This window comes from Tachysurus fulvidraco, chromosome 3 (genome assembly GCF_022655615.1).
Source record: "Tachysurus fulvidraco isolate hzauxx_2018 chromosome 3, HZAU_PFXX_2.0, whole genome shotgun sequence".
In the NCBI taxonomy this organism is placed as follows: Eukaryota; Metazoa; Chordata; class Actinopteri; order Siluriformes; family Bagridae; genus Tachysurus; species Tachysurus fulvidraco.
In genome coordinates, this window is record NC_062520.1 from 28,383,831 (window position 1) to 28,409,661 (window position 25,831).

A 25,831-nucleotide genomic window follows, 5' to 3' on the forward strand; every position below is an offset into this window, starting at 1 on the left:
TATGAACCTCACCACCACCCGTCCTTTCTAATGCACAGAATTCCAAGAACTAAACTTTATCAACCCCTGACTGGGAGATCTGGCAGAAAAAAAGTTGTATTCTATTTAATACTAAAAGATACAGCAATGCTATTGTCAACTGTCTGCCAAAAAAAGACACAAAGGTTTTTTTTTCTTATGTTTTATGTTTTTAATTCTTTTTATTTATTTATTTATTTATTTAAAATGTTTTATGTTAACCATAACCATATTTTACTTGGAAGAAGATAAATGCAGAACTTGAGCAAGTTTTTTTGGCTGGTGGAAGACCAAGAGATGGCTCAGCAGCAGCCACACTCTTTTCATCTTTTCTAGATGTAGCCTATAGCCTACATCTGCAAAAGACAGGGTAACTTAAACGTACCATATATAACTCCCACAAGTGCATACAATTCGACACAACTACACAAGCATTGTTTATTAACCGAACGTTAACGTTACTCTGTCAACAGCCTTGTCTAAATTACCGAGCTAACAGAGCTACATAAACAGAGCGAAAATAAGAGCACCCGACTGCAGACGTCAATAATGCAGCGTAATGAAATAATCTCCCGATCAAACTCCGCTTCCCGAAAGTTATAGACTGCCTCCGGAACCCAGTTAAGGTACAAAAATCTATTCAACAAAAATAGTGATGCAGTGAAGTATTTTTTCGCTCAGCCGAGACATTTCTGTTGCCGCCTGTGTCAGTCACCTCTTTTGACCACCCCCCCCCCCCCCACCCCTGAATGTCACTCACTCACTCACTCATGCGGGTCTCATGAGAAAACGCAGCTTTTTGATATAAAGTTTTTCTTGTTCCCGAATACAAATATTTTTTTAAGTACTTGTTCGAAATAAGTATTCGTAAAAAACACGCTATTTGTGCCTTTCCGAATACCGTATTCGGGTACGGCTCCACCCCTAGTATTTATTTATTTATTTATTTATTTATTTATTTATTTATTTATTGTGTCTCTAAACCATGTATTTAGTTTTAGATCAGTTATCGTTGTATTTATCAATTATTAAATGTTTAAAAATTGCCTATTGTCATGAATTAAGATTTACAGTGAACGTTTAGTCTGCTATGTTTAGTCTGTCCATGACACGTCACAGTCACATACACTTTTTTTCAGTATAAAACCGGTTCACACACCCTAGAACTTATGGAAGCTTGTTAACAAAAAGCTTGTTAAAAAAGATCATTGTGACGTGCGTTTTTTTGCGCGTGTGTGCGTGCGTATGCTGAAGGGAAAGTAAAACCTATCGCCTAAGTCGTTTCAGGAGAAAAACTCAGTGAGTATCTAAAGCTTTAATACAACTCTGAAAGTGTTTAAACATTGTAAATAATTCTGTTGTTCTTGTTTTACACCGAAGACATTTGGGTTTGAGATAAAATGATAAACATGAGAGATCAGAATTTCAGCTTTTACTTCCTGTTTACATCTAGATGTATTCAATAACTCAGAACATGGTACATAGGTTTAATTTTATTTTACTGAGTCAGTGTGTTGAGACATCATCTGCTTTTATAAAAGAAATAAACGTTTAAGGAGTTTTAAGCTACACCATTATGGGATATTAACATTATAATGTTTACTTTTAGATGTATTCAAAATCTTAGAACCCCCTTGGACTCAGACACCCAATGTTTAGTTGACCAAAAGTAAAGGAACAGATGATATTAAAGTGAATAATAAGAACAGAACTGATCTTCCTGTTCCAGTGTTTTCAGTGGAGACTCTTTAAACAGCCAGAATTCGAGTTTACATGAAAAACAATGATACAATAGAAAGAAAATTTAAAATGTAAATAAGGACTAAAATATGTTGACTTGGTGCTGTTCTGTTTTGTAGATTAGTTTATTTATTATTATTATTATTATTATTATTATTATTATTATTATTATTATTATTATTATACATGTTTTTTTATTTATCAGGTAAAAACAAGTGTACACATCTTTACACACTCAGGGTTTAGAATTACACACACAGATATAAAACAATTATAGATCTCTGTAGTTTTAATAAAACTCTGTGTTTTTACTGGAGGATTAAGGAACTCTATCAGTTTTAAGCTGGATGTTGACGTGTTTCTGTAATTAAACTCTGAGCTGATCCAGGGCTCGATTTCACACTGCAGTTGGAGTGAAATAAAGCATCTAAAACCAACTAACAGGACATTTAATGTCACGTTACTCAAATGTTTCTTACTTCTGAAGTGTTGGTATTTATAAACTTTCATTTCATTATTAACATAGAACTTCTGTCATTAAATAGTGTTTAACTTTATAAAATAGTGTTTAACTTTTCTTTTCTCACACTCCATTATATTTTCCACAGCACTTTATTATTGGATTAATTTGTTTTATTATACAGTCAGTGTTATTTTTTTACTTACTTACTAGTTTACTTACTGCTTATTAGACTAAGATTGTTTAAGATTTTCTGTGTTTTTTCAAATGCGATGTACAATCAGTCTGTAGGGAAAGATGAAGGGAAAGAGATCAGAATCACCAGAACCCAGCTGTGTGTCCATGAAGAGTGACCAGTCAATGGATCCCATAACTAACTTCAGAGACAAAGACACTTCTGATCTGAGGTCAGTGTAGTGATATTTTATTTCTTTTCTCACTAACAAAAACAGAATGAACAGGACTGCACTTACATTTACATAGATAATTAACTTGAATTCATTAAATAGTCAAGGTTGAATTTTTAAATAATATGTCTGGTCGGTGCATTATTATTGTGTTACTACTCAGAGACATTTCTTGCTAAAAAGGTGCAAAAAAAGCAGACTTTCTACCATTTGACCAAGAGGTTTATGTGTCATGCAATGGTATGAGGCCACTTACAGTAGTGGTAGGTAATTATAGTAATGTCAGAAGATCACAATGAAATAGAGTTGGGAATGTTTCCAACATCTTGTAACATCCATGCCATAAGGAATTGGGGCTGTTTTGAGAGAGAGAAGGGAGGTCCTACCCATAGTAATAATATACTAGGCCTTGTATAGTATACACTTTATTAGTCCTCCTAATAAAGTGTTCCTATGAGGACTTAATCAAGTCCCAGGTGATCTTTGCAAGTCCTCATCTGCACCCTATCCTCTCAGTCTGCTGGTAAGGTTGAGCCCTGCTCCCCTGTTTCAGGAACTCATCATTGTATTTGTCCATGTCCTGTTTTTTGGCAGACGAGGGGTAATTGTGATTTCATGAAGGTTTTTCACCCACCAGTAGCTCGAAGCTACAGTCATATGGGTGGCAAAGTGGGAGCCCACTGTGTTTGATTTTGTGGAAAACATTTTTAAGATATGATACTCAGGGAGAATTCCACTTGGGATCTTAAGACAATGTGATAGACAAAGTGATGACACGTACAGGATTTCTCTTTCTGTCCAAAGAATCTTAGGATTGTGTTACATGTGTTCTGGGAATCCCATCATTATGGGGAACTTGGTTATGACAGTAATGAGGAGAGACATTTATTCTTGGTGTTAGGCACAGACATGGAGTGAGAATGGATTGGAACTATGCATGATTGGGACACCCCAGTTCTCATCTGTCCTAAGCTAACTGGGACCAAATGGCTGTGGCCCAGGTTAATGCTATATCAATTAACATGTCTATGAATTGAGTAATGCTGGTTCAATAATCCTTCTTGGCTTGAGAAGTAAAATGAACCTTGTAGTGTGAAGCCTTTAGACATTACAGGATCACCTGCATATTTGTAATTTTGTGCAATAAGTGAGGAAGCAGAGAGACAGGGTCCCATTTAGGGGGCTAACATGGAACTAACATGGAACTCATTTGCCCCTTTTCCACCAGAAAGTACCGGGTGCTGGTTCAGAGCTAGTGCTGGTTCAAAGCTGGTTCCACTGGCAAGCCTTCTAAGAACCGGTTTGACTTTCCATGCACTAGAGATCCATCACAGAACCAAGTTTTACGTCACTGTATACATCTCATCTTTCCCAGCAACGTTAGTGCAGCAGCAGCAAACACAAACACAATATCAACAATTGGGGATGTTGCTTTACTGTTAATGCTCATAGCTTTGCGAACCTACATTGGCATCCAAATGCAGCAAATCCAACGTATAAGTGCAGCTTTATGTAATTTTTATAAACGTTGTACATAAGTGCAATCGAGAAAGTACATAACATTGTTTTATCATTAACACAGGAAAAGCCTTAGCATGTAGCTAGCTACTATTATGTGTGCTGATAATTGATCATATTGCGGTAAAGTAAAAGTGTATTAAACATTGGTATACTTAAGGTACATTATCAAAGTTGCTAACAGTAACCCTGCCCTTAGCCCCACCCCCAGCCCCTGACTTAAGTCTAGACATTTCTACATTTCAACATTTTGGTACTACTTAAGAATCACTTTTCCTGGTTCAGAGCCGGTGCTTTGGGTGTCAGAAAACAACTGTTTTAGAACTGTTCTAAAATTAGGCTCTGGCTCCGAACCAATACTCAAACTGCCTTGGTGGAAAAGGGGTAATTGTGGTACTAGTGCTCATTGTGATGGCAATTCAGGTTTCCTGTTGTATTCATTGACAGGCAAAGAATTCTGTTAGGCAGCAGGGATGTATGCAATATCAGGTATACAAAAATGTTATTGAGAAAGCATGCAAACAAATCCAAATCTTGAGGCAAATTTGAGGTCAAAAACAGGTAACGGTCAAGCCTTTGGATGGGCATATGGCAATAAACATTGACAGGCAAAATAAAAATCTTAACCAGGCAAAGAGAAATAGGTAACAGTAATGACTGTTAGCAAGGACACAGAGCATATACATGAACTTTGGGTTTATGTGAGTATTTATTTATAAAAACAGGGAAAAATACAAAAGTCTACAGCACTAGTGTCTTCCATTACAAACCTACAACACTGATAGTTTGTGGCGAAGGCATGACACACAATAAAACACGGTTACACAGATAAATTACAATCAATCTGTTTACAGTCTGTACAATATTCCCTTAATTTAAATCTCTAATAATATCTGTGTTGTAGAATGATGGAGGAAAAGAGACCAAACTTGCCAGAACCCAGCTGTTTGTCCATGAAGAGTGACCAGTCAATGGATCCCATAACTAACTTCAGAGACAAAGACACTTCTTCTGATCTGAGGTCAGTGTAGTGATGTGGCTTACAGCAATGTTCTCACTCGGCTCATAATTGAATATTTTATTAATTAATTTATATTCTTTGACATTGTAAACATGTTAGTGTGAGTGATGAAATCCTAAAATTAGTGTATGGTGTTAAGACGATAGTGTTAAATATCTGCCTTTGTGTTTATCAAGTGTGTTGTGCAGCTATAAATACACAGACAATATTAAAGGATGACTTTTATTCGTTCACAGACAACAAAAGAAGAAATCAAACATCAGCAGAAATCAGTTGGACTCCATATTCAAGGTGTGTGTGTCTGACCCTCCTTAATTGAAGGTGAAATGATTAATAATACAAGCTTTTATGGAAACTGAAGGAAAAACATAAAACAAATGTCTCTCACTGTGTGTTTATGACCAGGAGCTGGAACACAAAGTCATCACTCTGATAAAGAATGAGCTGAAGAGGTTTAGGAAGCTCTTGAGTCCCGATTACCCAGCAGGCACTGAGAAGGGGGTGGAGGATGAGGAGGATCTGCACAGTGTCAGAGAGGGAGCACTGAAGATCACACTGCATGTCCTAAAGAACATGAACCACACAGATCTTGCTAATACACTGCAGAACAGTAAGAGCTCTGAGTCATGACTTAATTCCATCAGGTTCACTTTAGAGAGAAGAAATAGTTTTAGATATGAACGCATATTTGGTTTTACTTTTAATTTTAGTTTCATGTACATCTCCTGCTTTTATGTTCTGTTCTTTGTCCAGCTTTGTGGTTATTCTGTAGAATGGTTCTGTTCCTTAATAATAATAATAATAATAATAATAATAATAATAGTAATAATAATAATAATAATAATAATAATTAGTATATCAATCAGGAATGAACAGCAGCAACTGGAATAATTTTACATTTTATATTGTGTTCAATGATTCTGCATTAAAACGTGTTATTACTTTGTTTATTAGAGTCTATAGGTCCTGTATATCAGCCAAAGTTGAAATCCAAGCTGAGAGAGAAGTTTAAAAGAATTAATGAAGGAATCTCACAACATGGAAGCTCAGAACTTCTGAATGAGATCTACACTGAGCTATACATCACAGAGGGTTGGAGTGGAGACGTCAATAATGAACATGAGGTGAGACAGATTGAGAAAGCATACAGAAGACCAGCGACACAGGATAAATCCATCAACTGTAATGATCTCTTTAAAGACAAGTCCATCAGAACTGTGCTGACTAAAGGAATAGCAGGAATTGGAAAAACAGTCTCCGTGCAGAAGTTCATTCTGGACTGGGCTGAAGGAGAAGCAAATCAGGATGTCACCTTCATGTTCCCACTTCCCTTTAGAGAGCTGAATCTGATGAAGCAGCAAAATCTCAGTCTGATGAATCTTCTTTATCACTTTTTCCCAGAAATAAAAAAACTAGTAAAAATAAACTGTGATTATTACAAAGTCCTGTTCATCTTTGATGGTCTGGATGAGTGTCGACTTCCTCTAAATTTCCAGAAGAATCAGAGATTGTGTGATGTGACAGAGTCAGCCTCAGTAGATGTTCTGCTGACAAACCTTATCAAGGGGAATCTGCTTCCCTCTGCTCTCCTCTGGATAACCTCTCGACCAGGAGCAGCCAATCAAATCCCTCCTGAGTGTGTTGACCAGGTAACAGAGGTACGAGGCTTCAGCAATCCTCAGAAAGAGGAGTACTTCAGGAAGAGGTTCAGTGATCAGAGCCTGGCCAATAAAATCATCACACACCTGAAGTCTTCAAGAAGCCTCTACATCATGTGCCACATCCCAGTCTTCTGCTGGATCTCAGCCACTGTTCTAGAGAGAATGTTGGGTGAAGCAGAAAGTGGAGAGATCCCCAAGACTCTGACTCAAATGTTCACACACTTCCTGATCTTTCAAATCAAACACAAGGACCAAAAGTACCATCAGAAATGTGACCCTGGTTCTCAGCAGACCAGAGAGAGTATCCTGGCACTGGGAAAACTGGCTTTCCAGCAGCTGGAGAAAGGAAACCTGATCTTCTATGAAGATGACCTGAGAGAGTGTGGCATTGATGTCAAAGAAGTGTCAGTGTATTCAGGAGTGTGTACCCAGATCTTCAAAGAGGAGTTTGGGCTTAACCTGGGGAAGGTGTTCAGCTTTGTCCATCTGAGTGTTCAGGAGTTTCTTGCTGCTTTATACACATTTCTCTCCTTTATCAGCAAAAATGTAACAGAACAGCAGTCTACTCATCTCAATCCAAACATGTCTAGTCTCCTCAGAAGTGCAGTGGACAAGGCCTTAAACCCTGAGATTGGACACCTGGATCTGTTTCTCCGCTTCCTTCTGGGTCTCTCATTGGAGTCCAATCAGACTCTCTTACGAGATTTAATGCCACAGACAGTAAGTAGCTCTCACAGCAAACAGGAAACAGTGGATTACATCAAGGAGAAGATCAGAGAGAATCCTTCTACAGAGAAATCCATCAATCTGTTTCACTGTCTGAATGAACTGCATGATCATTCTCTAGTGCAGGAAGTACAAACGTACCTGAACAAAGGAGGTTACAGACGTCTCAGTGGAACCAGTCTCTCTCCTGCTCAGTGGTCAGCTCTGGTGTTTGTGTTACTGAGCTCAGAACAGGAGCTGGATGATTTTGATTTGAGTAAATATGATCCATCAGATGAATGTCTTCTGAGGCTGCTGCCAGTTGTCAAAGCCTCCAGAAAAGCTGAGTGAGTATTTTATTTATAAATGTTTTATTTAATTATTTTAATGAAAAACAGAAATACACTGTTTGAATTTATGCTTGTTTATTGTTACTCTAATATTTTATATATAAACTTCAGGTAAATGTACAGATAATTCTATCACTTTTTACAGTAAAATATTATTAAAGTAACACCACATCACACAATTTGTACTCAGTTACACTCCAAACACCCAGAAAACAGATGTGTCTGTATGGTAATGATAGTAGTAGTAGTAGTAGTAGTAGTAGTAGTAGTAGTAGTAGTAGAAAAAAAATGTCCATCAATCCACCAATCTCTCAGGTTCAAACATTCTGCTGCTCTGGAAAACCAGTGCAATGTAAAACTAACTAAAGCAAATGACAGCAATACTGTGTGTGTTTGTGTGTGTGTGTGTGTGTGTGTGTGTGTGTGTGTGTGTGTGTGTGTTTTCAGAACATAAGCTAATGATCTTACAATAAATTGTACAAATACAAAAATATTAAATTCAGAAAGACGTCTCTGCTCCTGTAAATGTGTTGATGTGTTGTCCTGTACTCACATTCAAACACACTCATATTTCTTTAACATGGTAGTGTGTGTTATGGCTTTGTGTGTATGTTTGAGGTCAGTTTTCTGATATTTTATCATTTCTCTCCAGACTGTTTCACTGTAATCTGACAGAAAAAAGCTGTGGAGTGCTGTCCTCAGTTCTCACCTCAAACTCCTCCAGACTGAGAGAACTGAACCTAAGTGGAATTCAACTGCAGGATTCAGGAGTGAAGCTGATCTTTGATGGACTGAAGAATAAACACTGTACACTGGAGATACTGAAGTATACACACACACACACACACACACACACACACACACACACACACACACACACACACACACACACACACACACAATTTTCTCAAAGAGAACTGATTTCCAACACCTGATCTTACATTATCTATCTACACTAATGTCCTCTGTCAGTCCCTTTTCTGGTCCTCTTCCCAAATACATTGTCTCATATGAGACATGTGAATCTGTCCACGCACAAAAACAGTCTTTTGATCTGATATTTCATTACTTAACTGATGGAAACACATAATATTCACTTTATTTCTCTTCCAGGTTGTGGAAGTGTAACCTGACAGAGGAAAGCTGTAGAGTTCTGTCCTCAGTTCTCACCTTAAACTCCTCCAGACTGAAAGAACTGAACCTGAGTTACAATAAACTACAGGATTCAGGAGTGAAGCTGCTCTCTGATGGACTGAAGAATCCACACTGTACACTGGAAATACTGAGGTATACACACAGACACACACATTTATTCACATTTATAGCATTTGGCAGATGTCCTTATACAGAGAGATGTTCAAATGTGCTTTTAAGTCTCTATTGATGAACACATTAACCCCGAAGCACTGGATACAGACTTAGAATGCCATCAACCTATAATTCTTTTTAGGTGTTTTTTTTTATATACATATACACATACAACCAACAGGAAAATGTGCTAGTTCAAGTATTTTAGAAAGATTCTTCACCCATCCATTGACTCAGCTGTTTGGACATCTGTCTTGCTGTATACTGTACCTACCTCTTACTCTGAGAGATGGTCGGTGTTGGAGGAATCACACGAAGGACTCACACAAAAGCACGGGTTTTGCTGCCAGAGGAATAAGGCTTTTATTATCATGCAATAACAGCTTGAGCCGGTCTGCAGAGCGTCTCCCGAACCAACTCATCCCAGTCCATATATAGGTTGCCCATACATTCCTACACCTCATCCCAACATCTGTCTCATATTTAGGCCCCCACAACATAATCAACTGTGGGGCCATTCTTCTTGGATCTAGGTTACAATACCATATATGGTTACATTCCAAAGCACATATATTGGACACACTAAGCTACAATATACCATACATGTGGACCACATTACCCTACTGTCCTGTGGTACACACCTACAATCTCCATGCTAATATTGTGTCTACATATCACACTGAATAAAATCTTCTACATCGGACAAGTTACGCAGTGCTGGTAGATCTGAGGGAACGAGGTGCACGGCGAGGATTGATGAGAGCTTTGAGGTAAGAAGGAGCTGGTCTTTTTTTGGCTTTGTAAGCAAGCATCAGTGTTCTGATGCGTTCAGCAGTGGAGGAATGCAGCAGTGATTTAGTGTGGGAAAACTTAGAAATCTGGCAAGTGCGGAAAGCTGGCAGGTTGAAGTCAAGTGCATTTTAGATCATTTGCAGAGGACGAATTGTGTTCATAGGTAGACCTGCCAGCTGTGAGTTGCAGTAGTCCAGTTTTGAAATGACAAGAGAGTGAACAAGTATTTGGGCAGCCTGTGTGGACAAAAATTGTGAATTCTTCTTATGTTGTAGGGAAAAAATTGACATGAGCATGTCACATTAGCAACATGCGAGGAAAAGGAAAGTTGATTGTCCATAGTTACCCCAAGGTTGCGAGCTGTGACTGAAGGAAAGATCAGATCGTTGTGCATCCTGATCACCTAGGATGATTAGCAGTTCACTAATGAGCTATCCACAATGATATGTCTGCCAGACATGCTGAGATCCAAGCAGAAGCTGTGATATCTGAGGGTGGAATGGAGAATATAAGTTGAGTGTAATCAGCATAGCAGTGGTAAAATAACCCATGTGAGGAAATCACTTCACCAAGAGAGTGAGTATATAGAGAGAAAAGGAGAGGACCTAGTACTTAGCCCTGTGGCACACCAGTGGAGAGTCTGTGTGGAGCACGTCTCTCCCCTACATTACCTGATATGAGCAAACTTCCAGGAAGGAAGCAAACCATTCCCATGCTAATTTGCAATTTTCTAGACTCCTGAGGATGGACAAGAGTGTCTTGTGGATGACTGTATCAGACGCCCCCGAAAGGTCGAGAAGGATGAGGACAGATGAAGCTTGGCTTATCTAGCAGCATGTAATTTGAACGTGAAAAGGGCAGTCTCTGTGGAATGTACTGCTTCGAAGCCAGACTGGTTGTGATCTTGGTGGTTCTTCTGTGAGATATAGGCAGACAGTTGATTATAAACAATGTGTTCAAAAATTTCTGAAAGAAAAGTGATATCAGTCTGTAGTTACTGATGACTGATGGATCAAAGCAGGTTTCTTCAAAATGGGAATAACCCTTGATTTCTTGAAGGTAGTTGGCACATGACCACATGTTAGGGAGTCTTTTGAGATGGTCTGGAGCATAGTGCTCTTACAGTTGAGAAATGTGACAGTGAAGTATTAAGGGAATCTTGGCTGTGAAGTGAAGAAGGTGGAGCCTGGGGGTTGAATAGTGAAGAGAGGATGTTGTGGAGCTTATGGTCTTGTGCAGAAGCTTCAAGCTTTTCCTTGTAGAATGAAGTCTTAGCAGAGGTCACATCTAAAGAGAACTTAGTCAGGAGCCTATGGTAAGGGTGAAGATCTGCATCGAGTTGTAATTTCAGAACTGGGAGCAGAACAAGAAGTCTTCTTGGTTTTAGTAGATGGCCAATGGTTAAGGAAAAAGAGGAGAGTAAAGTGTCTGTGGCTGAGTCCAAGGGAAGTCAGGAGAATGCGTCAGGATCAGGAAGAAATGAAAGAGTACCAGAAGCTACAGAAGAAGGAAGAAGAAGGGGAAATAGAGTGGAGGTTACAACAGGTAAGACAGGGATGCTAAAAGTTGAGAATGAGACAGGGATGCTAAAAGTTGAGTCTTGGGGGATACTTACAAACCTTCAGTATTAAAGAGTAAGCCCTTTCCAAAATTCACACCTTAAGGGAATCTAAAACTTCTCCTGATTAATCAGCTGAGACAACTAAAGCATAGACCAACACTATAGGAACATCAGTGAAATACAATATAACAAAATTAAAATAACACCTCTCTAGAACAAACCGACTATAAGCAGATCGAAAGTCAGAATCCTACATTACCAGAAAACAATATTTTCAAGAGCTTAAGCACCCCCCCCCCCAACCACCACCAATTACATTTCCGTTAGATATTCACATAATTCTTCTTTTCTCTTCTAGGCTGTTTCAATGTAACCTGACAGAGGAAAGCTGTGGAGTTCTGTCCTCAGTTCTCACTTCAAACTCCTCCAGACTGAGAGAACTGGAACTGAGAGGAAATAAACTGCAGGATTCAGGAGTGAAGCTGCTCTCTGATGGACTGAAGAATCCACATTGTACACTGGAGATACTGAAGTATACACACAGACACAAACACCCATACACACATACACACTCTGAGGCACTGAAAAACTGAAATATTTTAAATAGGAATTAGATTAACCATCTATGTTAATTCCATATCATGAGTCTCTTCATTTTATATTTTTATTGTGACTTTATAAATTTGTGTTTAGTGAGACAGTTTGTTACTTGACTAATTAACATCTCCTTATCCAAATATTCAAATATTTCATCATTTCTTTTCCAGTCTGTGTTGGTGTAATCTGACAAAGAGAAGCTGTAGAGTTTTGTCCTCAATTCTCACCTCAAACTCCTCCAGACTGAGAGAACTGAACCTGAGTAACAACAAACTGCAGGATTCAGGAGTGATGCTGCTCTGTAATGGACTGAAGAATTCACACTGTTCACTGGAGATACTGAGGTACACACACACACATTTTATATCTGAAACTCACAAACAGTATTGCTTGTTTTCATACACGACTTTTCTCACAGAGAAATGACTTCCAACACCTGATCCTACTTTCTCTCTACACTCATGTACCTACAGTGGGTACAGAAAGTATTCACACCCCTTTAAAATTTTCATTCTTTGTTTCATTGCAGCCATTTGCTAAAATCAAAAAGTTTATTTTATTTCTCATTAATGTACAGTACACTCAGCACCCCATCTTGACAGAAAAAAACAGGCATGTAGAAATTTTTGCAAATTTATTTAAAAAGAAAAACTGAAATATCACATGGTCATAAGTATTCAGACCCTTTGCTGTGACACTCATATTTAAATAACATGCTGTCCATTTCTTCTGATCCTCTTTGAGATGGTTATACTCCTTCATTGGAGTCCAGTTGTGTTTACTTAAACTGATTAGACTTGATTAGGAAAGGCACACATCTGTCTATATACAGTATGACCTTACGGCTCACAGTGCATGTCAGAACAAATGAGAATCATGAGTTTGAAGGAACTGCCCACGGAGCTCAGAGACAGAATTGTGTCAAGGCACGGATCTGGCCAAGGTTGCAAAAAAAATTTCTGCACCACTCAAGGCTCCTAAGAGCACAGTGGCCGCCATAATCCTTAAATGGAAGAAGTTTTGGATGACCATAACTCTTGCTAGACCTGGTCGTCCAGCCAAACTGAGCAAACTTGGGAGAAGAGCCTTGGTGAGAGAGGTAAGGAAGAACCCAAAGATCACTGTGACTGAGCTCCAGAGATACAATGGGAGAAAGTTCCAGAAAGTCAACTATCACTGCAGCCCTCCACCAGTCGGGGCTCTATGGCAGAGTGGCCACACTGAAGCCTCTCCTCAGTGCAAGACATATGAAAGCCATAGAGGACTCTCAGACTATGAGAAATTAGATCCTCTGGTCTGATGAGACCAAGGTTGAACTTTTTGGTGTTATTTCTAAGCAGTATGTGAAAACCAGGCACTGCTCATCACCTGACCAATACAATCCCAACAGTGAAACATGGTGGTGGCAGCCTCACGCTATGGGCTGTTTTTCAGCTCCAGGGAAGGGACGACTAGTTGCAATTGAAGGAAAGATGAATGCGGCCAAGTACAGAGGTATCCTGGAAGAAAACCTCTTCCAGAGTGTTCAGGACCTCAGACTGGGCTGAAGGTTCACCTTCCAAAGATACAATGACCCTAAGCACACAGCTAAAATAACAAATGAGTGGCTTATTGTCTGGCCCAGCCAGAGCACTGACCTAAACCCAATTGAGCATCTCTGAAGAGACCTGAAAATGGCTGTCCTCCAACGTTCACCATCCAACCTGATGGAACTGGAAAGGATCTGCAAGAAAGAATGGCAGAAGTTCCCGAAATCCAGGTGTGAAAAACTTGTTGCATCATTCTCAAAAAGACATGGCTGTACTAGCTCAAAAGGGTGCTTCCACTCAATACTGAGCAAAGGGTCTGAATACTTATGACCATGTGATATTTCAGTTTTTCTTTTTTAATAAATTTGCAAAAATTTCTACATGACTGTTTTTTTTCTGTCAAGATGGGGTGCTGAGTTATTAATGAGAAATAAAACAAAATTTTTGATTTTAGCAAATGGCTGCAATGACACAAAGAGTGAAAAATTTAAAGGGGTCTGAATACTTTCTGTACCCACTGTATATCAGAATCAGTATCTGATATCTTGGGTTTATTGGCCAAGTGTTTTGACTCACACAAGGAATTTGGTTCCAGCTGTTTGTGACTCTCAGAAGTACAGATATAAATAACACTATACTATAAAAGACAAGGTAATACAGACTACACAAGACAATGCAGATGTGATACAATAGACAGTATGAGTATTAAATATGAATACATAATATATGACTGATCAGTTATGTACATAAAGTGTGAGAAGTGCATGGTAGTGCAAATAGCAATATTATGCTTTTATGCAATATGCAGCAGCAGTAGTGTGTGTAACATACACGGATGATGTGATGACTGACAGTTCTGATAATGTAGTACTTATGCTATGAAACAGGGAATATAATTATGGTAAGTTGTTAATCAGGGTGATTGCCTGGGGAAAGAAACTGTTCCTGTGTCTGTCAGTTTTAGTAAGCAAAGTTCTGTAGTGCCTGCCAGAAGTGGAGGAGCTGAAAGAGGTTATGTCCAAGGTGTGAAGGGTCAGTAGTGATTTTTCCTGGTTTCTGGTTCTTGTATCGTGGGGGCACCAATTATTTTTTCTGCTGTTTTAACTGTGCGTTGCAGTCTCTTTCTGTCCTGTTTTGTTGCTGCACCAAACCAGATGGTGATGGATGTGCACAGGACAGATTCAATGACTGCAGTGTAGAACAGCATCAACAGCTCCTGCGGCAGACCATACTACCTTAATTGGCATAGAAAGTACATCCTCTGCTAGGCCTTTTTGATGATGGAGTTTATGTTGCACTCCCCTTTCAGGTCTTGGGAAATGGTAGTGCCCAGAAACTTGAAGGCCTCCATAGATGACACAGGGCTGTTGGATATTGTGAGGGGTGCCCCCTTTCCACCAGAAATAACTGGGTGCTGGTTCAGAGCTAGCGCTGGTGCTGGTTCAAATTTGGTTCCACCGGCGAGCCTTCTAAGAACTGGGTTGCCTTTCTATGCGCTAGAGAGCCATCACAGAGCCAAGTCTTACGACAACGTTAAAGCAGCAGCGGCAAACACAACGTCAACAAAGGCAGATGTTGCTTTACTGTTAATGCTCATGGCTTTGTGAAACTACATTGGCATCCAAACGCAGCAAATCCAATGTATATGTGCAGCTCGATGTAATTTGTATAAACGGAGGTTTCAATCGAGAATTACGGAAAGTACATGACATTTTTTTTTTATCAATATCACAGAAAAAGGTTTGCTTTAGCATGTAGCTACCTACTATCATGTGTGCTGATAATTGATCACACTGTGGTAAATTAAAAGTGTATTAAACATTGGTATTCTAAAGGCCCCCACCCCCAGCCCCTGACGCAAGGGGTTCTTAAGTGCCAGCAACATTTTGGTGCTACTTAAGAACCACTTTTCCTAGTTCAGAGCCGGTGCTTTGGGTGTCAAAAAAGAAATAACTGATTTTAAATTAGGCTCTGGCTCCAAACCAGCACTCAAACTACCTTGGTGGAAAAGGGGCAGGGGAGTAGTGTTGATGGGTCTGTTCTAAAGTCCACTATCAGCTCCACAGTTTTGAGAGTGTTTAGATCTAGGCTGTTCTGGCTGCACCATAGCACCAACCGCTTCACCTCCTGCTGGTATGCAGACTCGTCACCATCTTGGATGAGTCCGATGAGCATAGTATCATCTGCATATTTCAGGAGTTTAACAGTTGGTTCACTTGAAGTGCAGTCATTAGTATAGAGGGATAGGGAGGAACACAGTTATAGGAATAGGCAATACAGCAATAGGGAGAGGACACATCCCTGAGGAGCACCAGTGCTGACTATCTGAATACTGATAGTCTCCTGCCTGTCAGGAAGCTGGTGATTCACTGACAGATGGAAGGGGGTATATTGAGCCTTGGAGTTTGGAGTGGAGAATTTCCGGAATTATTGTATTAAAAGCTGAACTGAAGTTGACAAAGAGAATCTGGGCATATGTCCCTGGGCAGTCCAGGTGTTGCAGAATGTAGTGCAGCCCAATGTTGACTGCGTCATCCACTGATCTGTTTGCTCGGTAGGCAAACTGTAGGGGATCCAGCATCTGTTCTGTTACAGTCTTTGGTTGGCCAATACCAGCTGTTCAAAGGTCTTCATGACAACAGATGTCAGAGCAACAGGCCTGTAGTTATTCAGTCCAGTGATGGAGGGTTTCTTGGGGACCGGGATGATTGTGGAGAGTGTAAAGCAGGAGGGTCCAGTGATGAAGATATGGGTGTGTTGAAGATATGGGTGAAGATAGGAGCCAGTTGGTCAGCACATGCTTTGAGACAGGAGGGGGAGACCCCGTCACAGCCGGGAGCTTTCTTTATCTTCTGTCTCTGAAAGAGCCAATTCACATCCTCTTCACAAATCGTGAGTGAAACTTGAGTGCTGGGATGTATTGTTAATGGGATTCCCAGAGGTGTGATGGGGCAATCAGTGGGCTGGGTTGGTTGTGAGGTCTGAAGATATTGTTCTCAAACCTGCAGCAGAAGGTGTTTGAGGTCGTCAGCCAGCTGTGGGATTGGAGCGTGATCTCTTGTACTTTGTGATGTCTTGCAGACCTTTCCACACTGATTCAGGGTTGTTAGCTGAAAACCTGCATTTCATCTTTGCAGAATAGCTTCTTTTGGCTATTCTGATCTCTTTTGTCAGTAGGTTCCTTGCCTGTGTATTTTTTGAGTTTTGTCCTCCCCTCTGTAGGCATCTTCCTTGGCATGTCGAAGTATTTTCACTTTGGCTGTGAACCATGGCTTGCTGTTACTGAATTTGAGGAAGGATTTGGTTGGCACACACATTTCCACAAAAACTAATGCAAGATGTCACAGTGTCAGTCAGTTCATCCAGGCTGTCAGTTCCAGCCTCAAAGATACTCCAATCAGTGCAGTCAAAACAGTCTTGTAGTTCCTGCTTTGCCTCACTGGTCCATCTCTTCACTGTTTTTACTACAGGCTTAGTAGATTTTAGTTTCTGCCTGTATGTTGGAATAAGATGAACCAAGCAGTGATCGGAGTTCCCCAAGTCTGCCCTGGGTACAGAGCGATTATGCATCCTTAAAAATTGTGTAGCAATGGTCCAGATCTAGTTCTTCTCCTCTGTCTGTCCCTTTTCTGTTCCTTTTGTTAAATACATCATCTCATATGAGCTGAGACACATGAATCTGTCAACGTACACATACAGTCTCTTTGTTTGATATTTTCAAATTCAAATTTGTCACATACACAGACATTCAGTGAAATGCTTTGTTTTCGCATATACCAAGTTATTATGAGCCTGTGGTGAGAGCGCAGGGTCAGCCACAGTATGGCACCCCTGGAGCAGGTGAGGTTAAGGGCCTTGCTCAAGGACCCAATGTTGATGTCTCAGCAGCTTGTGGGCTTGAACCCGACCTTCTGATCAGTAACCATTGAACCATTTTATTACTAGACTGATCGAACACCTCATTTTCAGTCAGATATTCACATATTTCATAATTTTTTTTCCAGTCTGCGTGACTGTAGTCTGACAGAGGAAAGCTGTAGAGTTCTGTCCTCAGTTCTCACCTCAAACTCCACAAGAGTGAAACAACTGGACCTGAGTGGAAATAACCTGAAGGATTCAGGAGTGAAGCTGATCTCTGTTGGACTGAAGAATGCACACTGTCCACTGGAGATACTGAGGTACATACACACACACACACACACACACACACACACACACACACACACACACACACACACACACAGAGAAACTGAAATGTGGACATGGGAATCAGATTCACCTTCTACATATATGCCTTCTACATGCCATATCATGAGTCTCTTTTTTTGATATTTTTATTTTGACATCAGAAGCTTGCGTTCAGTGAGGCAGTTTATTACTCGACCAATGGAAACATCTCATTATAAGTAAGATATTCACATATTTCATTATTTCTCTTCCAGGCTTTGTGATTGTGATCTGACAGAGAAAACATGTAGAGTTCTGTCCTCAGTTCTCAGCTCAAACTCCTCCAGACTGAGAGAACTGAACCTGAATGGAAATGAACTGCAGGATTCAGGAGTGAAGCTGATCTGTGATGGACTGAAGAATCCACAATGTACACTGGAGATACTGAGGTATACGCACACACACACACACACACATACACACACACACACACACACACACACACACACACACACACACACACACACACACACACACACACACACACACACACACAGAAGTGACAGACCATTTTATAACTGAAACTTACCAACAGAATTGATTGTATCTTCACACAAGACTTTTCTCACAAAGGATTTCCAACACCTGATTTTACTTTCTCTCTACACTCATGTACTGAAGATCACTATAGTTCTTGTTCTTCTCCTCTGTCTGTCCCTTTTCTGTTCCTTTTGTTAAATACATTGTCTCATATGAGCTGAGACATTAGTTTCTTTATTTGCTGTTTTATTATTAAACTGATAAAAACCTGATTATCAGTAAGATATTCACATATCCTCTTGTATACATTTTTGTTTACTAGAGCTGAGTAATTAACACTGTAACTGTGAGAACTGTGTTCCTCCCTATATATTCAAATTCAAATTTATTTATTTGTATAGCACTTTTAACAATTGACATTGTCTCAAAGCAGCTTTACAGATCATGAACATAAAACAAAAGGTTAATATAAATATTAATATAATACAAAAATTCAATATTAATATTAGATATATTTAAATGTATTTGTATTTATTCCCACTGAGCAAGACTGAGGTGACTCAGGTGACTGTGGCCAGGAAAAACTCCCTTGGACGGTAAAGAAAGAAACCTTGAGAGGAGCCAATCTCAACGGGGAACCCATCTTTGTTTGGGTAACACTGGAGGTGTGAAAATATACAGTCTGACAGTCTGTCCTCAAAGACCACATGGACTTGGCATCTCCTCTTTGTATATAGTCCCTCTCTTGGCAAAGTTATTTCCTCACATGGTTTCTCTTACTACTGGTATTCTAATGACACTCAACTTTTATTCTCCATTTCGACCTCAGATACCACAGCCTCTGCTTGGATCCCAGAATGTCTGTAGCACTTTTTTCTTTCTTTACTTAACCAGGTGAGTCAGTTGAGAACCAGTTCTCATTTACAATGACGACCTGACCAAGAGGCAAAACAAAACCTAATACAATACACAAACACAGCTATAAACAATGACATGTAAAAACAAACAAAAAATTAAAAACAAGTACAGTGATCTTGAGTTAGTGACTGAATTGAATATTTAAAGGAAGAAAGCGATATGAACTAAGCTTAAGTGTCAGCTGCAGATAATCCTAATGATATGCAGCAGAAAACTGAAAAGAGCATCGACCAAAGGACGTGCAGACTTTAGGAATGCAGAAATTAAAGAATCGGCTGGCGCGCAGATTAAGACTTGTATTATAAACATTAAGAAGGGACTGTAAACACAAGGGAGTTTTACCAATAAGAGTTTTATAAATTAACAGAAACCAAAGAGTTTGTCTGCAAGAATTAAGAGAAGAACAATTCAATAAAGAATACAGCATCTTGATAGATAACATCCAGTTTATGAAGGAGAGTTTTTGAAGCAGACCTATAATCTACATCACCATAATCCAATATTGGAAGTACTGTTGTTTTAACCCAAAGCTGTTTAGAAGAATGGGTAAAAGAAGATTTGTTACGATAAAGAAAACCAATATGAGATTTAACCTTTTTTGTTATCAAGCCAGATACCAAAGTATTTGTAGCATTCAATATAATTGAATTCAAAACCATCCAAAGATAAAATTTTAGGCAGATGTTCAACATGTGGTAGATTTCTATCAAAAACCATGCATTTTGTTTTAGTTGTATTAAAAACCAGAGGAAGATTAGAAAAAGCATGTTGGATACGAGTAAAACTACTCTGCAGTAAAGATAAGGTGTTGGTCAAGGAAGAATGGAATGTATAAATGATAGAGTCATCTGCATATATATGTGAGAATCACCTGCAGCAAGAGCCATATCATTAATATAAATATTAAAAAGTGTAGGCCCCAAAATGCTTCCTTGTGGGACCCCTTTAAATAGTGGCAGGGGATCTGACCAAAACCCCTCCACCCTTACTGATTGTGAACAACCAGAACAGTAACTCTTGAACCAGGCCAGACAGCTCTCAGAGAATCCAATATGTCTTGGCCTATTCAGCAATATTTCATGGTCCACAAAGTCAAAAGCCTTTGCCAGGTCAACAAATGCAGCTACACAGTACTCCTTGTTGTCAATCGCACACATGATGTCATTGAAAACCTTAAGTGTAGCAGTTATACTATACAACTATAACCAGATCTGAAACCAGACGGAAACTGATTAAGAACATTATAAGTCAGATTTATGAATAGCAGATTTATTTGAGCAGTTCCTCAAGTACCTCGATCTCTTGTATTGACTGAAAAGAGAAGGATGGAAGACCTGAGGCTGGTGAATGCCTAGCAGATGCCAAATTAACAGGAGAACAAATAGAAGTACCGGACCTATTCTCGTAGGCACACATTAACAAAATGACGTTAAATTGATCAACCATTTTGGATTTGTCAGTAATAACAACGCCATTGTTATTCATTACAGTGGGTAAACACGAAGAGATATTTTTGTTTTCATACCAAAGTTTTTGGGGATCAGAACCATTAACAGCCAAACTATGCTTGAAATAGCTTGATTTTGCCTGTCTTACGGACTGGGTACATTTATTTCGTATAGCCCTGTTATGACTGCCAATAAGAAATATTATTAGAAGCCTCATATCACATATTATCATGGATGACAGCTCATCAGTTGAAACTCAATCCCAGCAGAACTGAACTGTTGGTCATCCCAGGTGATTCATCCCCAGTTCATCATATTGTAATATCCCTGCTTATTGATCTGATCTCCCTTTCGATCACAGCTTGCAACCATGGACAATCAAATGTCCTTTTCCTCGCATTTTGCTAATGTGACACACTTATGTTGGTATCTACTCTACAACATCATAAGTATTCTGCCATTTTTACCAACACAGGCTGCTCAGGTACTTCTTCAGTCTTATTTGGAGACTAGACTACTGCAGGTCTACCTGTGAACACAATTCTTCCTCTGCAAATGATCAAAAATGCAGCTGCACTTGATTTTAACCTGTCTAAATTCTCCACACCACAGCACTGCTGCACTCCTCTGCTAGCTTCCAGTAGCTGCATGCATCAAAACACTGGTGCTTTCCTACAAAGCAAAAAACAAACCAGCTCCCCCTTACCTCAAAGCTCTTATAAGTCCTCACACTGTACCTCACTCCCTCAGATCTACCAGCACTGCTCCACTGTTCACACCATCTCTAAGGGTAAGAGATAGGTATACAGCAAGACTATTCTCTGTTCTGTACCGAGGTGGTGGAATGAACTTCCCCTAGATTTCTGAACAAAGTCACTGGTTATCGTCACACGACGGGTGAAGAACTACACCTTCCTGAAATACTTGAACTAGCACGTTTCCCTGTTTGGTTGTAAGTGTTTATTTAAAAAAAAAACAATTAAACAGTTTTAGGTCGATGGTATCATAATTCTGTAACATAGTGAACTTGTTCATTGATAGAGACTTAAAAGCACTGTTGTACATTGCTCTGGATAAGGACATCTGCCAAATACTGTAAATGTATATGTTTTATTCTCTGCAGGATGTGGGACTGCAATATTACAGATGAAGGTTTTGCTGCTTTGGCTTCAGCTCTGAGGACAAACTCCTCATCACACCTGAGAGAACTGATTCTGTACGGTAATAATCCAGGAGAATCAGGAGTGAAGGGGCTCAGTGATCTACTGAAGGATCCACAGTGTACACTGGAGAAACTATAGTGAGTTACTGTCTCCACATACATACATATACACACACACACTTTAATTAATTAATTATTTAATTTGTATTATTTTAAATGAAGACATTAAACCCTATGATTCTGAGGATCTTAGATTGTGTGTGTACAGCAATGATTGATGTGTTTGACATCATTTTCTTCTGTTCTGTCTTACAGCATTAAAGTTAATTTATTCACATGAAGAAGATAACAGAAGACAAGACTATCCTGATCACATCCTTCCTCCACTCACTCCACCTTTTTTCAGACTGTCATTAGACTGTATATTGTGTGGAAGGAATGTCATTATGATCAGTGAACACAGGAGTAATGATCTCTGTAAATAATACAGTCGGCTGTGCTACATGCATCTCCTCATATCTCCTTAACATGTGTCAGATCATGTAAAAAACACTATAAATATAAATATACACAGTCTTTATAGATCTGTTCATCATGTCAGTGATGTGTCAAGCCCTGCTCTGGATCTGTATAATGAATTATGTCTCTGTAAATTATGACTCAGTTTTTACACTGTTACTAAACTTGCCATTTAATGTATTTTTATATGTATTTTTTTTCCTTCTGAGATTTCCAACTAAAATAAATATAAATAAAGAAAAAATGAGAGTTGGAATGGAACAGGGAACATACCAAGTTTTGAACCCTAATCTCCAGGGATTGGATGTAAGATCTCACCTTACTGATCATCCCACAGAGACACTGACAGACTCAAGTGCCGAGGAAGATGCACTTGATCATTTTGATGCATATTGCACATTTTCTGTTAATCTAATAAACCTCATTTCACTACTGAAATATTACTGTGTCCTTCAGTTATTTGATAGATCAAAATGAACTTGCTGATCTAAACACCCAAATATATATAAATGAAAATCATGGAAATTGTCAGGGGTTCCTAAACTTTTGCATACGACTGTATACTTAAACTGAGAGCTCAAGAGGCATCTAGATAAGTGGGAGAAATGATCAGAAGAATATTTACATAGATAATCAGCTGAGAATAAGGCACCAACACAGATGTTTTGTATGAACCCTGAGCAGTGAGTGAGTGCAGAGCTCTCCGTAATCATTCCCAGGTACAGGTGGGGCTGATCATCACTGATTAGAGTCAAGAATCACCGTGAAGGACATTGCTTTGACATCCTGGACATCACTTTTTGGATTCCTTGTTTGTACTCACTTGTTTTTTAAAATGTGTTTTTAAACCTTACATTTTTTTATGCTTTGTTTGAATCTGTTTCAAGTGTCAAGTACCAAGGCAAGTTCTTTTGCTGGCATTCAAATAAAGCTAGTAAGGCTAGAAAGGCTAGTAAGCCTTTCTTCGAAGGCGAATTTTTGAAAGAATGCATAGCAGAGACAGCAGGTCTCTTGTGTCCAGAGAGCAAAGGCAAGTTTGAAAAAATCAGTTTATCACGCAGAACTGTGACTCGCTGTGTGGAACTGATTGACGATTATATAGTCAGCAAATTAAACAAAAAGGCATTTTACATTTTATTCACTAGCACTGGATGAAAGTAACGACATAAAAGACACTGCTCAGCTCCTAATATTTATCTGAGGGATTAACAAAAGTTTTGAGCTTACAGAGGAGTTTTTGACCATGGAGTCCATGAAAGGAAAAACACAGGGTGAGGACTTGTATAACCAGGTGTCTGCTGTGATCAAGATAATTACGCTGCCTTGCCAACTTGCCAATTTTACCACCGATGGATTGCCAAATTTAACTGAAAACCTGGGGCTAGAAAAAAGAATCCAGGAAAAATTAAAAGAGAAAATACCTGATCAGAATTTACTTTTCCTTCACTGCATCATTTATTAGGAAGCTCTGTGTAAGTCTATATTGCAGCTTAATCATGTTGTGAATCCCGTCATAAAACTTGTCAACTTTATACAAGCAAGGGGTCTTCAGCATCGTCAGTTTATTACATTCCTGGAAGAAACTGATGCAGATCACCAGGACTTAATTTGCCACTCTCATGTCCGCTGGTTAAGTTTGGGCAAAGTGTTTCAACGAGTGTGGGAGCTCAAGGAGGAGATAGGTGAATTTTTGAAGTTAATCAGAAGATCCGAGGAATTTCATGAGCAAAGCGACATAAACTGGCTTTGTGATTTTGCATTTGCTGTGGACATATTGTCGCACATGAATGAGCTGAACATGAAGCTACAGGGGAAAGATCAGTTTGCGCACAACATGTACACAAATGTTAGAGCTTTTAAATCCAAGTTGACGATTTTCTCCAGACAAATTTCCAACAGATCTTTTGCTCATTTCCCCATACTAGCCATGCAGAAATAAGTGAAACTGAAACTGAAATGCAAACAAATACAGCAAATCACTGGACGACCTGCACAGAGAATTCTGCCATCGGTTCTCTGATTTTGAAAAAAATTAATAGTCACTTCATCTGGGGTCCTGTACCCTGTCACAAGACCCAACAGCACCACAGGAGCTGAAGTTGGACCTGATCGATCTTCAATCTGACTCCGTCTTGAAGCAGAAATTCGACTCTCTTAAACTGAATGACTTATGCTTCACTTAATGAAGCCACATTTCCAAACCTCCAGAGGATGGCACAGAAGATGCTGACGTTGTTTGGCTCAACCTATGTATGTGAACAGACATTCAGCGTCATGAACATCAATAAAGCATCAAAATTAGACTTCGTCCAGTGTCAGTCAGTTCATCCAGGCTGTCAGTTCCAGCCTCAAAGATACTCCAATCAGTGCAATCAAAACAGTCTTGTAGTTCCTGCTTTGCCTCACTGGTCCATCTCTTCACTGTTTTTACTACAGGCTTAGTAGATTTTAGTTTCTGCCTGTATGTTGGAATAAGATGAACCAAGCAGTGATCGGAGTTCCCCAAGTCTGCCCTGGGTACAGAGCGATATGTGTCCTTAAGAACTGTGTAGCAATGATCCAGTGTATTTTTCTCCCTTGTGGGACAATTTATATGCTGTCTGTATTTGGGAAGTTCGAGTGTTAGTTTTGCCCTGTTAAAGTCTCCAAGGATAATAAAAAGAGAATCCGGGTTGTTTTGCTCCAAGCCAGATATTTGGTTTGCTAAGTTTTGCAGTGCATCACTCACGTTGGCCTGCGGTGGGATGTAAACTCCGGTCTGGATGAATGAGGAAAATTCCCGAGGTGAATAAAACGGTTTACAGTTAATGAACATTGATTCCAGGTTTGGGCTGCAGTATTTATTCAGCACTGTGACATCTGTACACCAATGTTCATTAATATAGAAACAGATTCCGCTGCCTTTCACTTTGCCCTATAGCTCCATCTGTGTGGTGTAAGTGGAAGTCCGAGAGAAGTAATCCACTTTTCGGGATTGAGTGACTGAGCCAAGTTTCAGTAAGACAGAGAGCAGTGGAGTGTGAAAAGTCCTTGTTTGATCCGATGAGAAGAATCAGTTCGTCCATTTTGTTCGGCAGTGAGCGGAGGTTCGCCAGGTGAATCGATGGGAGCGCAGTTCTAAATCCCCTCTGTCGCTGCTTCACTAGCATACCGGCGCGCTTCCCTCGCCGGCATCTCCTCTATGTACCATAGAGCGCAGCTGCTCCTCCAACAAAGATTTCCAAAAAACTATCCGGGTTTGTGAAAACTGGTGAAAAGTTGTCTGGAGTGAACTGCAAGTTACGGAACTATGCTATGCAAACACCAGAAAGAGGTGCTACATTTGATGCACCAAGAAGATGCCATATGAGTTGTTCACAGGAAAGAAGTCAAACATTTCCAAAATGCAGGGGGCCTGAAAAAAGTTCAAG

At 39.5% G+C, this 25,831-nt stretch overlaps 2 protein-coding genes across 2 annotated transcripts in view; both read left to right on the forward strand.

Moving 5' to 3' along the window:
• The first annotated feature begins 1,178 nt into the window (after window positions 1-1,178).
• Window positions 1,179-22,859, forward strand: LOC113642609 (NACHT, LRR and PYD domains-containing protein 12-like). The gene is made up of 13 exons (XM_047811255.1): window positions 1,179-1,317; window positions 2,503-2,625; window positions 5,048-5,164; window positions 5,401-5,455; window positions 5,570-5,774; window positions 6,119-7,877; window positions 8,994-9,167; window positions 11,900-12,073; window positions 12,309-12,482; window positions 17,672-17,845; window positions 18,110-18,283; window positions 21,864-22,040; window positions 22,218-22,859. Exons 2-13 carry the CDS (start codon window positions 2,516-2,518, stop codon window positions 22,240-22,242), a joined length of 3,318 nt encoding a protein of 1,105 aa, XP_047667211.1. The 5' UTR covers window positions 1,179-1,317; window positions 2,503-2,515; the 3' UTR covers window positions 22,243-22,859.
• The window catches only part of LOC113647682 (NACHT, LRR and PYD domains-containing protein 12-like), a 101,501-nt gene continuing 76,886 nt past the window's right edge, over window positions 1,217-25,831 (forward strand). The window contains exon 1 of the mRNA XM_047811209.1: window positions 1,217-1,317. The gene's annotated coding sequence lies outside the window, so the exon portion shown is untranslated. The remainder of the gene's footprint in view (window positions 1,318-25,831) is intronic.